This window comes from Lepisma saccharinum, chromosome 14, assembly GCF_977018435.1.
Source record: "Lepisma saccharinum chromosome 14, izLepSacc3.1, whole genome shotgun sequence".
Classification (NCBI taxonomy): Eukaryota; Metazoa; Arthropoda; class Insecta; order Zygentoma; family Lepismatidae; genus Lepisma; species Lepisma saccharinum.
In genome coordinates, this window is record NC_139242.1 from 43905469 (window position 1) to 43923004 (window position 17536).

Below are 17536 nucleotides of genomic sequence, written 5' to 3' on the forward strand. Positions count from 1 at the left end.
GATACCCCACTAAAGTCCACACTTGAGTAAGCATATGTATAGTATATGTGCTGCCTTGTAATCAAGGGGTCCTGGGTTCGATACCTGGTGGAGGCACATGGCACAGTGGTTCGGATCCCACTTTAAACTGTAGGTCCAGTCCCAATTAACCTTACTGTGCATAAAGTGGACTTAAAACAACAATTCAATCAATCAATCTAGCCCCAAAAGAAAGAAATCCATTGGCACCAAATTGGGACTTGGCGGTGGTCAAGGAATGGGACCTCTTGAAGCTATCCATTTTCCTGGGAATCCATTGCACGATTTCTATGAACAGCTTAGCCCATACAGCTATGTGAAGTTGCTATCTGGTGAGGAGTGTGTGAACAAAAGCTTGCTTGCTTGTCTCTTCACAACTACGCTCAGAACATACACCTTGTATGCTGTAACAAAAATAATATACTTGCATTTGAAGCCCCAGTTATTTTTTGGACATGCTGTACAAGAATAGTGCAGATGTACCACAGGATATGGGAGCATCCAAATAACTGTTGTGATCACCAGCAATGACAAATGTGTTACGAACATTTAAAAGGAATTATGCAAAATCAATATAGGTGGCTTGGTGACCTTGCTTTTATCCACATGGTAATTGGTTATGCTGCAAGTTAATTGAGGAGAGACATCTTGAACAGTTATACAAACTACTTTCCAATTTGGTAAGGTAAAGGTAAAGTTCCCCATGCATATAGCACAGTGCAATGAAGCACATGTAGGGGTATGGTCCCACATATTCTCGATTTCAACCATTTTGGAGTTGATGTGATTGGCAGCCTTTTACCCCCCCCTTCCCAGGTTGGGTGAACCCCAGAGCTGCTTCATGAGAAGGACAAGGCCTGAAAATTTCCACATTTAGATCACTCACCCCGGGAATCTGATCAGATGCCCTACCAACTATATTTGCACCAAAGTAGTAACAACCAGAAGAAAAATATTATTTTGCATACATTTTTCATATCAGGTTCATTGGCAATGGTAACACGGTAGGATGTCTGTTGATAAAAATCTTTGCTAGACTTAAAATATGTAACAGACATTAGTTTATGCCTTTTCTTTTTAGTCAATTTTCCTCTCTAGAATCTACTGAAACTCTATTTCAAAGTTTACCTTCAATTCAAATTCATGCTAAATGATGAGACTGAAGGAAATCACATTGATCAAAATACTCTCTAGTTATATGTTGAAATATGTACAATTCTTTTCCACGTTTACTTATTCCATTAAACTACAGAATGTTGCACAATATGAAAAATGTTAGTCCTGAAGAAACTTGCAAGTTTGCTTCATAATATCAAGCATCATATTTCACCGCAGGCTATTGGTATGATACTATTAAATGTGATAAAAATACACATATAAATACAAAATATTATTTATTTATATATATATATATAAACATGTACATAAATACAAAATACTTTTATTTATACACAAATCAAAAAAGAAAAAGAAAATTCTCACCAGACACTACAAAAACTCAAATTTCGAGGCTGTGACCCACATCATCAATGGTAGAAGATAAGGCGAAAACTGAAGTTCTTTCACTAGGCCCATCGAAAACTGTGAGTGGTAAAGGAGGGGTTGGAGATGGATTTGGTTGGGGGAGGTTACTGGGTGGTCTTGTTCAGGCCAGGGGATGTGGTTGCACTCAAAGCTGATATTTAGGCCCCCTCCTATCTTTTGAATACTGAGGTCTTGGCAGATTGGGGTAAGAGGTGGATGATCTCTACCAGGAAGCAGGGATTTTATGATGGTTGGTATGGACAGCAACAGTGGAGTCCAGATTATGGGTGGAGATTGAAGGCAATGGAGGTTTCCCCCAGGTACATGAGCCAGCACTCCTCCTCCCACAACCTGGACTTTACTGTCAGAAATACATATCTTCAAGAAGCAGAAAGTAAAGAATTTAGTAGTAGAAGATTTTTGGATGCATCATGCTGAATATATCATCTCAAAAGGGAAACATTATTTCCTTTAATTAAGACGATATTCTGAACGTTTACAATGTAATATACACAAGTGTACAATATGTAGAAACACAAAAGAAAATATGCTAATGTTTAAAAAGCAGTTCTTAAAAAAAAAGTTAAATATAATTAAAAAATATACATTGAATTAACACTTCAATTGCTAATACTGCCATGTAGTATAATACTCATACCTTCAACAATCCTTGATTGTTTAGTAAATTTTCTTGTTTGTAACAAATGATACACTTAAAAATTCTAGTACCCTTGTATAGAGGGTACAAGTTATTATTGCACCCACCTTAAAGTGAGCTTTTCAAAAAAAAATCTAAAAAAACTCACTTTTTTATTAACTGGCATTTAACATTTGTTTCCTTAACACTGCCTATAACAGATGGAGAGTGGGCACTGGAAAAGTTATTGAACATTCATGGTGGTGAACATCTGTGCCATAAAAGGTTCAACATAAGTGAACCGTGGAAGATAAGAAATACAACCTTCAGAGATTCTTTTTGTATTTCGAGGCACTGTTATATCGCACAAACTTCCACTAACTGTATGCTGCTTTGGCCTTGCCAAACATTTAAAAACCAACAACTTTTCTTGGGTCGTCAAGAAGTCTGAGCCAGCGACAACTGAATCAAAGGCCTGAGAGGTGAAGGACAGGAATCTGATCTTGACTACAATCTCTTCGCCTATAATACTTCGAAGATTTTTTCCATTTACTGGTAATCTGCTCTCTTTGCATTGGTAAGTCGCCCACCTGATAATCCCTTCATATACTTCGACTTCACTCTGTACATTTAAGTCATCTTGATCAAGGAGTGCAGAGAGTGTTGAATGTTTCATGCAAAGGAAACTTGGATCTTCCATCAGCGAGTGCATTTGATATTTCATGTACTGCAATGAAAGATAGGTATGTATAACTATTTTAGCATCAAGAATATATTTTCATCTGAAAAGTCAGTACTAATCTCAAGTTAATGCACTGAATTTCTATTTAACTGAGCAGAGATTAGAAAGCTATATTTTAAAATTAGCTTCACTAGAGCTACAGTTACCTCTGCATAGAAAATTAAAGCAACCATGTACATACTCAGAAGAAGCCCTTAGCAGTTGTACTTACTAGATAAGATGATTCCCTTATTATCATGATACCATCATTCGATATATTTTGATAGCAGTGACATCATTCGATATATTTTGATAGCAGTGACACCATCTGTGACTAGTTTTTATTAGTTTAGAGAATGAAAAGGTGTCAACTATAAGTGGCCTATCAAGTCAAATTTGATATCTTAGGACTGTAATTAGGATGCTACCCAAATTAATATTTACAACTATTCATAAATACGGTGATTTAGTCAGTAGGACGTCTGACTGTCACATGGAAGACCCAGGGTAGGAATTTAGGTTGGAATTTTTCAGCCTTGTCCTTGCATAAAGTGGCTCTGGGGCTCACCCAGCCTCAAATCAATGCGTACCTTAAGGTAATGGCAGCCAGAACATGGTGCTAATGACATCACCTTCAAAATGGCTGAGATCGAGAATGTGTGGGGCCCTAAATGTGTCTTCATGGCATGGTGCTATATGCACGGGGAGCTTGACCTTACTATTCATAAATATAATTTTCTTGATTATTTGTGTTTCATCAACATTTTTTATTATCAATTATTACTTAATTTTTTGAATAGACGAATGTGAATGCAGCATTTGCACGAAAAACATCCATGGCAATCTTTTCCTCATTAATTCCTTTTAGGACGATAACTATCTTGATTTCTTTGTATCAGAGTATCTGACATTTGGTTTAGCCATATGTCAGTATGGATGTATCAGTGGCATATTCGGAGAACAAGACTAGGCTATCTCACAATACTCTAGTGTTGGAAAAGAAATGTGCTTTGGGGAGTACTTGTTGCTCATGTTTGGAAATTTTTGAAGTGGTTATGTTCATAGAGAGGAGATGTCATTATATCAAAATGCCATCAAAAATCTAGACAAAAGGTGACATTATGCCAAAGGAGCCACGATGGCTATTTCAGATACCTTATTTCATATATAATTGTAATCCATCATACTGCAGGGTTGATTCATTCATCTGTAACTTTTTTTCACTGGCAGAAGTTTTTATTTGATACTCATTTGAGATGAACAGAAAACAGAAATTAATCCAATAAAGCCCCAATCCCACCACTCACTCACTGACTGACATAAATGTTCTCCATGAAGAAAGCCCCAAGGCAAAAAATGCCTGATTACAACCCCCCATGAAATTGTCCCAAAAGACCAAGAAAATTTAAAAAATCGCTCACTTGGTGCTTTCCTAAGGGTGAAAATTTCCTTTTTTCACATCCTTAGCAATCGTTTCCACGGGCATTTTTTGCAGCACACATTGCTTCCTTCAATTTCTTAATTGCCTAGCTACATTATATTTCTCGCAGATCACACACAGATGAATGAACTGGTTTTGAAAAGGTGCCTCAAACAAGGGTGACATCTAAATAAGTTAATGATTCAGTCCATATACAATTAGACGTATATATATGTATAGGCAATGCAAAAATATCTAACTAAATGTTTAGAGGCATAATAACAAACAATTCTTTAGAGCTTGCCTTGCCGTGCTTGTTGTTGTCCATGGAAACGGAAGTTGCTAGGGTACTTAAAGAAAGTTTATTTTCACCCAAAAAATGACTGTTAGTGAAGTATGCTAGACATTTCGAATTTCAAAATATGAACGTCAGAATTTATTACAGAGGAGAGGTAGGAATTCGAGGGAAATGACTGAAAACAATTGTTGCTCTTCCAATTTAGTGTCACCATTGAATTTGTATGTATAAACAGGGTGGTGACAGACCTGGAAAACCTGGAAAAGTCTGGGAATTTAAGGTAAAAAAAAGTCAGGGAATTTTGTCTTGATTGACTTCTTTTTTCTTTTTCATTGGAATGGATGTACCAGGCATTTTCTTTGAAAGATGTCATTATGAAGTCCTGCGTGACAACAGGAAAACTTGAAATCGTGTTGCTAAGTCCTGGCACCAAGTTTTAGGCCTCTTTTATGCGCAACACAACCATGATGCCAGAAACCAGTGATGAGAGGTGGGGAGAGAAATTTCTGGAGAGGCCAAAAAATGTGATAGGCCTCTAAATATTACCTGGAAATGCATTGAATTATCATTTTTTCTTGTCTGTATGGGAGTAGTAAGGAGGTCAACAGATGGGAGGGGGGGTTGCACCACCACTGTGGTGCCATCCGATAGTTGTCTGACATTGCAATATGGCATGCTATGCAACTCTTCAATTTGTCAAATGTCGTGTTCAGCATTTGTTGGACGAATATTTAGGCTTCATTGAAGCATGTGATTGTTGTCCTATATCACCTTTCTACTAACGTTGAACTTCTACAAAATGGAATTATTTTTTTGTTGGCTGTCGACATCTGACAAAAAATGCATACATAAACAGGGCCTTGTACAGTCACAGCCAGTTCTGGGAAGTACGCTAACAATTTCATTGACTCTCAAGGGGATAGTTACAACCCAGAAGTGCCCATGACTGTACATCTCAGGTGTGGTACAACAGTTCATTGAAGAAACTTTTTGTGCATGCGATTTTGGTCAAACAGACCACTTTGGCATTTATTTTCTGTTCCACACACTGCCAAGCCAATTCAATAGTTTAACAAATCAAGGAGATATTTTTTAAAATCGGGCACGTTTTAGAAGGCTGTTGAGTAAAATATGTAAGTCACTTCATCACATGCAATATTAGTTTTGTTATTATTTTTCTTGTTATTTTTGGCCTCCCGATGGCGTAGTGGTAGCGTCGTCACCTTGTAATCAAGGGGCCCCAGGTTCGAAACCCGGTGGAGGCACATACTGGTTTGGATCCCACTTTAAACTGTAGGTCCAGTCCCAATTAGCCTTACTGTGCATAAAGTAGACTTAAAACACCAACTCAACTTTAAAATAAATAAATCAATAAATTTGTCTTCTGCGACATTCAACAAAAATTGCATGCTATGGGCTCTTATTAATCTGATGTTGAAGTATGACTTCTTTTTGTCGTTTATGTTTATCAGATGCAACATCCAACAAAAGTCGCATTCATAAATTGAACTTTAGACTGATGCACCACTGCAAAAATGCCACTAGAAGATTTTATTACTCTTCTGGTTCACTTAACCTTATTTAATGTAGCAGTGCGTACAAAGATTCTTTCAACCCTTCAGCATAATACAGCATGTTTGAAAAAGAATATACATATTACAAAGTATTATTTTGTCCAAACTATCGATCGCTGCACCCCGGCTCGGCTATTAGAAAAACTAATACATAGCCGCTAGATGTCAGTTGTGTTCTGTTTTGCTTGGTAACCGTCAGTTGTTTGAAATGGCTACTCCGCAGCAGAAATCATTTTGTGTTCTCGAGTTTGCGAAGTGCAATTCCGTGATAACAGTGCAAAGACGTTTCAGGTTGAGGTACCAAATTGATCCTCCGAATGGGTGGAACATTCGCAGATGGTATTGACAGTTTGTAGATACAGGATGTGTATGTAAAGGAAAGAGTCCTGGCCGCCCTTGTGTTCCTGAAGAAAATGTTACACGAATTCAAACTGCTTTCCAACGTAGCCCTTCAAAATCAACTCGTCGTGCCAGTCAGGAGTTACAACTTCCTACAACAACAATTTGGCATGTTTTGAGACGTCGGCTGGTTATGAAGCCGTACAAGGTACAGCTGTTACAAGCTCTGCGTCCTGATGACAAACGCAAATGTGTGGCATTTTGTAACGAGATTCTTGATGCTATTGACAATGACAACACTTTTGCACAAAGCATCGTGTTTAGTGATGAAGCTGCGTTTCATGTCAGTGGTCAGGTAAACAAACATAATGTTCGCATTTGGGGCCTACAGAACCCACATGTATTCATTGAACATGTACGAGATTCGCCCAATGTGAATGTGTTTTGCACGATATCCCGATCATCTGTTTACGGCCCATTCTTCTTTGATGGAAACACGGTTAACGGTCAGCAGTATGTTACAAAACTGGTTGTTTCCGAGGCTGCACGAAGACAACTTCATTTTTCAACAAGATGGGGCACCCCCTCACTGGAGTCGCCAAGTGCGTGATTATCTGAATGAAACTCTATCGAACCGTTGGATTGGTCGTCAAGCAGCTGGTGACTTAGCATGTATCAGCTGGGCTTCACGGTCACCGGATTTGACACCCTGTGACTTCTTCCTGTGGGGTTTCATAAAAGACAATGTTTATGTACCACCACTCCCACAGAACCTGGAAGAGTTGAAGAACCGGATCCGTACTGCCGTAACATCAGTGACGAAGGACATGCTTGCCCGAGTATGGGAGGAATTTGAGTATCGATGTGATATTGTTCGTGTCACTGCTGGAGGACATATTGAACATCTGTAATCTGAACTTGAGAGGTTCGTAAGTATGTGTGTCAAGTTTCATCTTCGTATGTCTTAAAGTTTAATAAATATATGCATGCGAAATACGTATATTCTTTTTGAAACACGCTGTATTGGTCTTGCACAGGTTAAAATACATTTACAATGACATTGAACTGTTATTCGATGTCAAGAACAATCCAACAGATCGGGAGAACTATTGAATAATATCATGACAAAGTGAAACACATATCTGCATTCATAAACATTATAAAAATTTGACAAGTGCATGCTCCCAACCTCAGTTTTCTGCTACATTCGTATTGCAATTCACCCTGCCCCTCTGCTCTGTCCATTTAAACCCATGAGAGATGATTGTTAATTTGCCACTGAATAATGTCCAGTGTTATGAAATAAAATAATAATAAATAGGTAAATATTTTAATAAAATAATTTATTGCATCATTCAATCCTGAAAGCATTCAGTAATCGACCTTTCTCGACCCTGCTAAATTTTCACATACATTTCTTCTTCTGATTTATACGAGGGGAGTCAAGAAGGTGTTCTGTTTAGTAGGGACCTTGATATTTCGCAAGCGAGATAACACTAAAAAATGCTAATTGCTGCAAACTAGTGTTTGTGAATCTGCTGTAATATATGGACACATTTTCATCCATACAAAATAGCGAAATAAAGCAAATTTGGCATAACATTCAAATTGTTGCGTTTTTCACGAATTAAAAAAAAAGTTCTTAAACACTAAAATTACTGCTAATTCCAGCATTCTTGTGCTCTTTAGGCTTAAAAAACAAAATATACCATTGTTGTGGTAGAACATGCACGTTTTCCAACATTTTAACTAAGAAAAAAACTATAATACATGTTATACTCATACATAATATAATTCCAAAAGCTAAACGAAACCCTGTGTTTCCCACGATTTTTCAACTTCTATCGGAACGATTGGCATCCAGAAAAAAGTAATGAGGTTCTGACAGGATATCGAGTGTTCATCTACCACCACACGGACCTGTAACATCAGTATTTGTCCACTGGGAAATAATGTAAAATAATTTCCTCAAATATCAGTTCCAACATGTCAAACCAAACCCTCATGAACAGGTGTAAGCCACGTGACATACAATTTAAAACTAGTTTCAAAACGCTATGGTATAATATAAGTATATTTGCCATAAAATGCTAATTTTGATAAAAATAACACCGAATTGTAAGAAAAGAATAACACTGATTTGGAAAATCAAGGTTCCAAATGATTAGCCATAAATAAAACAAGAATCAGTAGTAATTAACAGTGACTCCTAACTCAAATTTCGACATATTCACCACCATTGTTCTGGCATTTGTCGTAGCATTGCACTAAATTTTGTATGCCCATGGCATGTGTGTCTGACATGAAAGACTGTGCCACAGTACCGCAGCATAACTGTCAAAATGTTGTCCTTCCAGCAACCTCTTCAGCTGGATAGAGACATGAAAGTCTGTACGTGTAAGTTCGGGAGTGTACACGGAGTGGTCCAAGATCTCTGACTTGAAGTGATGCAAAAGTGCCTGGACTCAGCTGTGTGGATCGGCCTTTCATGAATTGTGTGCACCATCTTATGATGATATTGTCACTCAAGACTTCTGGTCTCTACACCTCACTCGATTGCTGGTGGCTCTATGCCGGCTTTTGAATGTGCCCAAATCTGATTACCCTACGTATCTTGCAGTCTGTGGGAGACTGTATGAGAGCTGCCATCTTTCTCCTAGCACTGACCTAAAAGAACTGTACCAGATTACAGCCACCGCTTCCTGCCTGCATATGCGTGTCACACTCTGACCACTAGCTCCGCATACAGATGCCATCCAAACCTTTTTGCTCGAATTGCTTACGACTTGTAATAATTTTCCAAATTCACTATTTTGCAGTTTGAATTCAAATCATAAAGAAATGAAGTGGTGCGGTTCTCTGAAGGTAATATTAGTACTTTACACAATCCATGTTTGGATCTGTATGACTTTATTATTTTATAATTGTCAGGAAAAAATATAAAATTTGTCCTGGAAAAGTCAGGGAATTTCATTTCTGCTTGTCTGTAGCCTCCCTGATAAAACATCTCATTAACTATTTTGAAACAGATATTACTTACCCAATTTTTTATTAAGAAAATAGACAACAATACAAACTGTACAATATTCGAGCCCGTACACACATAACGTTATGTTCTAAACTTTTCAAATAAGCAAAGGCACTTACTCTTTTCCCTACCTCCAATGCTGCACTCAGATACAGGGTGACAAGAAATAACCCGTACAAAGTTTGGCATATCCTGCCAAGAATGTAGTGTACCGTAGCCAAATAATTTTTGTGTTATTGGATTCTCCATAGTCTTTTGTAACTGTACCTGTTGTTTCGGCTTCATAACGATTACAGTTTTTGTGTTTCAGACTGTCAACCAAACGCAGTGCAATTTTGGAACTGCGGCGTCAAGGAAAGCGTCAATGTGAAAATGTTCATTTGCAGGGTGTTCCAAAAATGACAGTCTCAGACGCAGTTCGGCAATTCATGGAGCTCGGCCATGAAGGCGACCGTCCCGGAAGAGGAAGAAAGCCTACCGTCGACACGTCCCAGAACCGCAAGATCAACAAAAAGAGAGTTCAGCGAAATCCGAGGGTCTCCATGAGAAAAGTCGCCCATGAGATCGGCATCAACCGCGAATCGGTGCAGCAAATAGTGAAAAAGAGCCTCAACCTCAAGGAGTACAAGCTCCAAAAAGTTCAGCTTCTCACAGACGAAAGCAAGCGCCTGCGACTCAAAAGATGCCACCCTCTGAAGCGCCGGGCCGCAAGTCAGCAATGGGAGGGCATTCTCAATACAGACGAGAAGCTGTTCACCGTGAAGCAGGCGCACAACCACCGAAACAACAGAACCTGGTCTGCAGAGGCTCCCGGTACCTCAGCCATCGTCGAACACTGCCAAAATCCGCAGTCGGTCATGTTGTGGGGCGGAATTTGCGCAAGCGGCAAGATGCCCCTGGTTTTCGTGGATCAAGGGGTCAAAATCAACCAAGAAGTGTACCGCTGCAACATTCTCGAGAATGTCGTCCTTCCGTGGGCCCAGCAAGACTGCTCCGGCCCACAGGGCAAAAATGACGCAAGCGTGGTGCAGAACCCATTTTCCGGACTTCATCGCATCGACAGAATGGCCGCCCTACTCGCTGGATCTCAACCCAATGGACTACAGTGTCTGGTCGATTTTGGAGGCCAGGGTATGTGCTAAACGCCACCACACTTTGGAGTCGCTGAAGCAATCGCTGCATCATGAGTGGAACCGATTGTCGCCCGAGGACCTGCGGCCCATCGTCCAAAATTTCAAAGCCCGTTTGGACCTCTGTATCGCTGCCCAGGGAGGCCACTTCGAAACCGGCTGAACATCTTGTTCCTAAGGTCCCATGTCATTGTTCTGCAGTGTTGTTTTGCTCAATTGTTTCGGTTTAATAACTTTATGATCACAAACATTAGTACGGGTTATTTCTTGTCACCCTGTATTTTCAAAGGCATTTAGAGCATTGTAGAACACAAACAGAAAGTGACCAGTGCTCGAAGTGAGGGGGGGAGGGTATACCGACCAACTAGCAACATTTTTGCAAAGCATCTCCCAGCTGTCTCATTGCCATGTTAAACCATAGAACACCATTATGCACTTCAAGCACTGTCTGCCAAAACAGGCATTTTTTTTTTTTTACCCCAAATCATTTGATTTAGTTTCAAGCAGTTTGAAGAGCATTTTTGTTATCAAAGGAGTTTCCTTGAATCCTTGAAGGTTGTTGGATATAGTGTGGAAATGGTGGAAATCCGATGCCACAAGATTGGGAGATGAGCTTTGTCATGTTAGCGGAGTATGGGTGTTAATTATCGTGCTGCAGCAGCACTTGATGCAGTCTTCCTGGTCGTTTTTCTTGAATTGTAGCTGCAAGGCATCTGCCTTGTTGGCAATGAATGTCAGCATTGACTGTAACATTCCTGGGAAGCAATTCATAGTTCATAACATGTTCTTCCACCAAATGCAACAATATCTTCTATGGATGGACACTAGCTTTGAGCAAGAAGCTGCTTTTTTGTTAGGGCGTAGCCATTCCTTTTTTTTTTTAACGTTGACATAAAGGCACCATTTCTTTTTGGACAAGAATTATTGGTGTTCACATGCTACGCAATGATGAGCAAGCAAAAAAGAACATATAGCCACCCACTGATTTCTGTTGTTTTCACTCAAAGCATGTGTTAGCCACACACCCAATTTTTCAACCTTGCCTATGGAATACAAATTTCACCATCACATTTGCCAATTCTCAGGTTGACTGACGTGGATTAAAGCATTTAAGCAGTCTTCATCTAAGTCCAATGGTCTTCCTGAACATAGAGAATCACTGAAGTCATAATTGCCCTCTTTGAAATGACATAACCATTTTCTCACGGTTCTTTCCCCAACAGCATTCTTCCCATACACAGCACAAACGTTTCAAACTGCTTTTACTGTTCTGTTAAACTCAAACAGAAGAATATCAGAAGTGTTTGTTTCTTTCCACTTGACACTTTCTTAGCCCACAACTAACTTCCTGTAAAGTTCAAGGTGCATGTACAAGGTCAACGCCACTTCAATATGACGAACATTAAACGTTAAGCAAACTCACAATACTGCAGTGTTGCCATACCAAAAACAAAGACTACAAACGTATGGATCAACCCAATACATGTTCAAATAAGTACTGCAAGTGTGTTTTATCCCCCAAACATCTATCATCGGATAACCCAATACAATCTTATAACACCATGATCTGAAGAAGAAAATAAAATAAAATAAAGTAGCTTTTATAGATGTGTTACAAACTTTTAATTTTCATCCTCAGGGCTGCAAATGTGAAGATATGAATCTTGGTGAAGACATTTGAAATAGTGCTCTGTCTCAGGGAAGAAATTAATACAAGTATCGAGATTGGAATAGATAAATTCATTTACCCACATGCTTGCAAATAACGGTAGTAATTTAATTAGGAATCGACGTACCTCAAAACACAGATGTTCTAAAGGGCTTCCATCAATGAATTTTGCAAATTCATAAATCTCGATTACCGTCTGAGGTGTCAGGTTGTTGTTTATGTATCTGAAGCATTCCTGTATCAGTGAAGATATACAATATTTTTTGGCTATGTAAACCATATCCAGTGCATTTTTAACATCTGAGAAGATGATTTTCGATGTATATATCCACCTTAAAAAGGAAATGACAAAATACAACATACAAACAAATCAATTCTAAGTTTCCACAAGAGGCTATATAAAGTAGGAAAGAATGATTATAACTGATAGAAAATTTTGTTCGCATATCAAATTCAGGTTAAACATTAGTTTATGATTCTGCTTCTGCATTTAGACTGTTAATATGAAAAGCTGGGAATTTTGGATGACTATTTCTTATTACCTTTTCCCATGGAATGTTCAACAGTTGAGAATAAAAATATTAAACAGGCATGCACTTTCAGTGGGTGCAATTTATTTGCTCTAAAGAGTTGAGAAAGATTTAGCGAGTCAAATTGTTGAACAAAAAATAAGTTTAGACACTTGTATTTAGTTTTCATGAAATTTCACAAGTCACTGTGGTCCAAACAATGTGAAAATACTGATTCCTATTTGCACCAACATTGCACAAACTTGCAAGTTTGAAAATCTATTGGTCAGGGTAATCCTTGAGTTAGGATATATTTCCACTGCAGTGCAGTATTTCCACAGCTAGTGCTTAAATATTATAAGAATTGAAGTATGTGATGGTTTAGCTGTTTTGAGAAGGTGGTGTTCTACTCTATTGTGTGGTTGAATGATAGAAAAGAAAGTGGTAGGCAACAACGGTAAATATTTTTCTCCTTTGCATACTATAATTTTTATTTACTGGAAAGTATAGAAAAAGAAGGGAAACTTGTATCCATGAATAGTGAGAAGCAACTAGCATTAAGAAAAATCGTGTGTGTAATAAAGATGAACAAAAATCATATTTACATCAACAAATTTGGCTTAACTTTGTGTACTTTTACTTGTGAAATAAACCAACATTGGTGCAAATAGTCATAAGAGTTTAAAACTATTATATGAAAAAGGAACCTAAACTTAATCTTCATTAAGGTTATTATTAATGTTGGCAGAAGGAGATTTTTCTAAAATTACAAAGGAATACAACTGCATACGTATTTTACTTAATGTACCAGTGAATATTGCAGAAACATTTACTCATGAGAACAGAATATAATAAGCAAAGAGGGGCCACAACCAAAGAAACCATTATGAGTGACTTCCCCACCTGTGCCAATTTTTTTTTTCTGTATATGGCCATGAGTAATACAACTCTTCAATTCTTTATACAGCATATTTGCAACATATGCACTTCAACCAATATTATTTTACTGCTTCTAATTCATATACTCCATTATTTCTTGCAATAGATTTGCCTTTTTCTTTTTGAATTTAGTAATTTGTTATCAAATTTACATTTATATTACACTGTGTAAATAAGAAAATACTATTAAATTAATTGATCCTGTACATACTTTAGCATGGACCCAAAAACTGTTGGCTCTATGTCAGTAACTCGTATTTCCTTTTCTTCACGAAGTAAGCCATAAAACATTCTCTCAAATACTGGACTCTGCATTGTAAGAATAAGTTTATGTGCTGGGAAAAGCTGAAAGAATACAATAAAATAAGCCTACATTTTTGTAAATAAAACTCCAAAATACATAAATTTCTGTAGAAACCACGAACATTATAAAATGTACTTAAACTGGTATTAAATTATCATTACATTATTCAATAAGCAATTATGCAAAAGCAGCTGCAATTTTGACAAACTATATTAGTGTTGAGGATGGTGTTGCAAGTGAAATTTCAAATTTGAAAAATTTTAAGACCAAATCGTATGAATTCCACATGTCATTGCCACTTCCAAGTTCTTGGAGAGTCATATATTGTCTTCCTGGAAGTGATGTCTAAATAATGTATGTCTGAAAGATTTCTGTATATATGGCATCTTAAATTTTTTTTTTAATTTCCATAAGTAGGCCTATGAAGATTCCCATATATCTAATACATGGGTTATAAATGTGATTTTTTAAAAATAAAATATGATAGAAAACTACTACTTGTACAGTGCTTTTCATGGTCAGGTTGCCCGTGGAGCAGCGGCTAGCACTCCAGGCAGCCAGAGCACATCTGCCGGCATTTAGACCAACAGTTGTATGCTGACCTTGGCACTGGACGTGTCAGTGCTTCATTATCCAGATAGCTGGTGTCCAGATTGCACATGTTTGTGAAGTGTTAAGGTGTTAACAAGTGTTTTAGATTGTTTTGTTTTAGTTTACTGGTCATAAATAATGCAATCTAATAATGTCACACTATACATACAATTTAAAATAACACACATTTTTATGTACGACACTTAAGTCATTACGAATTTTTGTAGGGAAGTTTTGTAGCAGAATTCCCAGATGTTCCTGTTCCACACAAACACAGTGTTCGAAAACTTGTGAATAAATTTAGGGAAACAGGATCTGTTCATACTAAGAAGCAAAATATCAGGCAAAGGGTGAAACGGCATGTGCTTCCTTAGGACGACGACGTAGAACATAGTCCACAAAAATCCCTCCAGTGCCTTGCACACAAGAAACGGACATTTCTATGGCATCTGCATGATGAACTACGAAGCTTTTAAACACCAGGAGTGCCATAAATGTGTGGATGCAGGAGGGCCATATTTCCGACACTTATTGTAACAAGGTACGTGCTCATTTTAACCCCTTTCTTGTGGCGACCTTGAAGGAAAGTACGGCAAAAAAAATTATATATTTATGCAACCACAAATTCATGTCGTCGTAAATAATGCACAAACTACTGTAACTATAAAAAGTCTTGTCGCATAATGAAGCTAAGGAAAACAATCTATATATAGACTGCCGCAAATAAACATTCCACATTGGGTAAGGTTTCCCCAGCATGCAGTACCATGCCTTGAAGACACATTTAGGGGATTACATATTCTCGATCTCAGCCTGGTAGCGTCGTCATCTTGAAATCAAGGGGTCCCAGGTTCGATACCCAGTGGAGGCACATAGTGGTTCGGATCCCACTTTAAACTGTAGGTACAGTCGCGTTTAGCCTTATGGTGCATAAAGTAGACTTAAAACACCAAATCAATCAATCAATCGAATGTGGCCATTTTGGAGGTGATGTGATCAGCATCATGCTCCAGCTGCCTTTACCCTCCAGGGTTGCCCCCAAGTATAAATTGATTTGAGACTGGATGGACCCCTGAGCCGCTTTATGCAGGAATTAGGCTGGTAAAATTCTGATCTCAGAACACCCACAAATCGAACCCGGGTCTCCTGCATGGCAGGTAGACACCCTACCAACTGGTAATTGTACAAGTTTATTTCATTACATAGCTAGTGGTTCCAGTTATGCAGATGTTGCATCCAATTTGCCAGCAGGCAATGCCCTGCATGCAAGCCGTCACTACAGTTCCTTGAATAGGTAGTGTGGAAAAGTGCACGCTTCTGTGCTCTCTGGCAGTTCCTCTGCATTATAATACCTGCTAGAGGTGCTGGTACTGGCGCCGTTATCTGGTATTCATCTGCTTGTAATGGAAGTAAATGGAGTTTTCGTTCCAACGTCTGATTCTTTTACATGAAGCATTCCTATGAATGTGATAATTGCTATGACATTTGGTACAGTGGCCATGAAGATATTAACAGACATTCCAGACAGTTGATCGCGTCTGTTATCGTGACTTTCATTAATAGTATGAGAGAAAATATAGGCATGGAATGCTCTTGGTAACTGAATTTTTGTGTATGAATTACACAAAAGATTCATTATTATTATTATAAACATTTTTCAAAGAAATACACACTGAAGCATTTGTATTTTGACACTTATTGTCACTTCCGCTTGAAGCTAATCATGGCAATGACAATAACTGATGATTGCATGCAACGACAAAGGAAAACCCACAAAACTCCCTCAGTGCCATCGACATGAGTGTAAAGAAACTTTAGACCAATGGGACAAGTGACATGGGATATTCACACTGATGTGACTAAGTGACACAGACATTTCCAGACTAAAATATCATTCATTGCACATGAGGGTCCAGCAAACCATTCAGCAAGTGATACCTTCAGCACACGATCTTGTGTCGTATTCAAATGCTGCTTGTTACTTCAGTCAGAAAGCTCCATAAAGGAAGGGTACTCAGACCGACGGAACATGCCAAGGGGAAGTTCACAACGAAGTGACAAGCAACATGGTGCGTTCAGTCTATTAGCAAGCGGTTGCTGCTACAGTCTGGCCGCGATAAGAAGCGGTGTGCAATCAGAACACAGAACGTGACCAAATTCTGTCTCCTCGTTGGCTGCCATGTGGCTGGGGGTTTTCTGCATTGCCACATTCGCACAAACAGGCGGACAGACTAATCAGCTGTAGGCAAGCTCGGGGAAAAATAAAACGTCACGCGAAATTAAGCACGTACGTATCAGTATGCTAATATATGTTATTTCCATCGTAAAGTGATAAATTAACGAATCTAGAAGTTTGAATCTGAAGTTTCTTATAGGTTAACGTTAACTTCCCGTGTGAATTTTACTTTCTGGCAAGCATGAAACATTTTCTCTTCCTGCTCTACACAGCAACCGAAAACCTTCACTGAAAGAACCTTTGTTGTGTTTTTATTATGGTACATTGCAAGCATCAGCTACCGGCATCTTTTTACTTGTGTTGTATCGTATCACAATTACCAACAAAAGAAAATGTGTCTTGTGTTATGAACAACACTGTGGCAAATCGTTCTCCTTTGATTTCATGCCACCTCTCTTTGCCTTCTTCGTCACGCCGTGGCGTTCGTCTTTTTCGCGACTTGATACTGACCGCAGCTATGCCCGCCTAGTGTTTTTGTATACGAAACTCAACCTTTGTTTTGTAACGACATGGAATCTATACTTCTGTGACATAGTTGAAGTTTCAGAACGTACAAATGAAATGTATTTCTTGAAAATTAGGGCAAATTACGTATAAAC

The 17536-nt window shown here is 38.4% G+C and overlaps 1 protein-coding gene across 1 annotated transcript; it reads left to right on the forward strand.

Annotated features, from left to right (window-relative positions):
* The first annotated feature begins 9957 nt into the window (after positions 1–9957).
* LOC145998346 (uncharacterized) lies at positions 9958–10701 on the forward strand. The gene has a single exon (XM_083134753.1). The coding sequence runs from the start codon at positions 9958–9960 to the stop codon at positions 10699–10701; it is 744 nt and encodes a 247-aa protein (XP_082990879.1).
* Positions 10702–17536: the final 6835 nt, after the last annotated feature.

Bases quoted from the DNA above. Each gene is read 5' to 3' on its own strand.
- LOC145998346 (XM_083134753.1), top strand. From the start codon at position 9,958: ATGACAGTCTCAGACGCAGTTCGGCAATTCATGGAGCTCGGCCATGAA.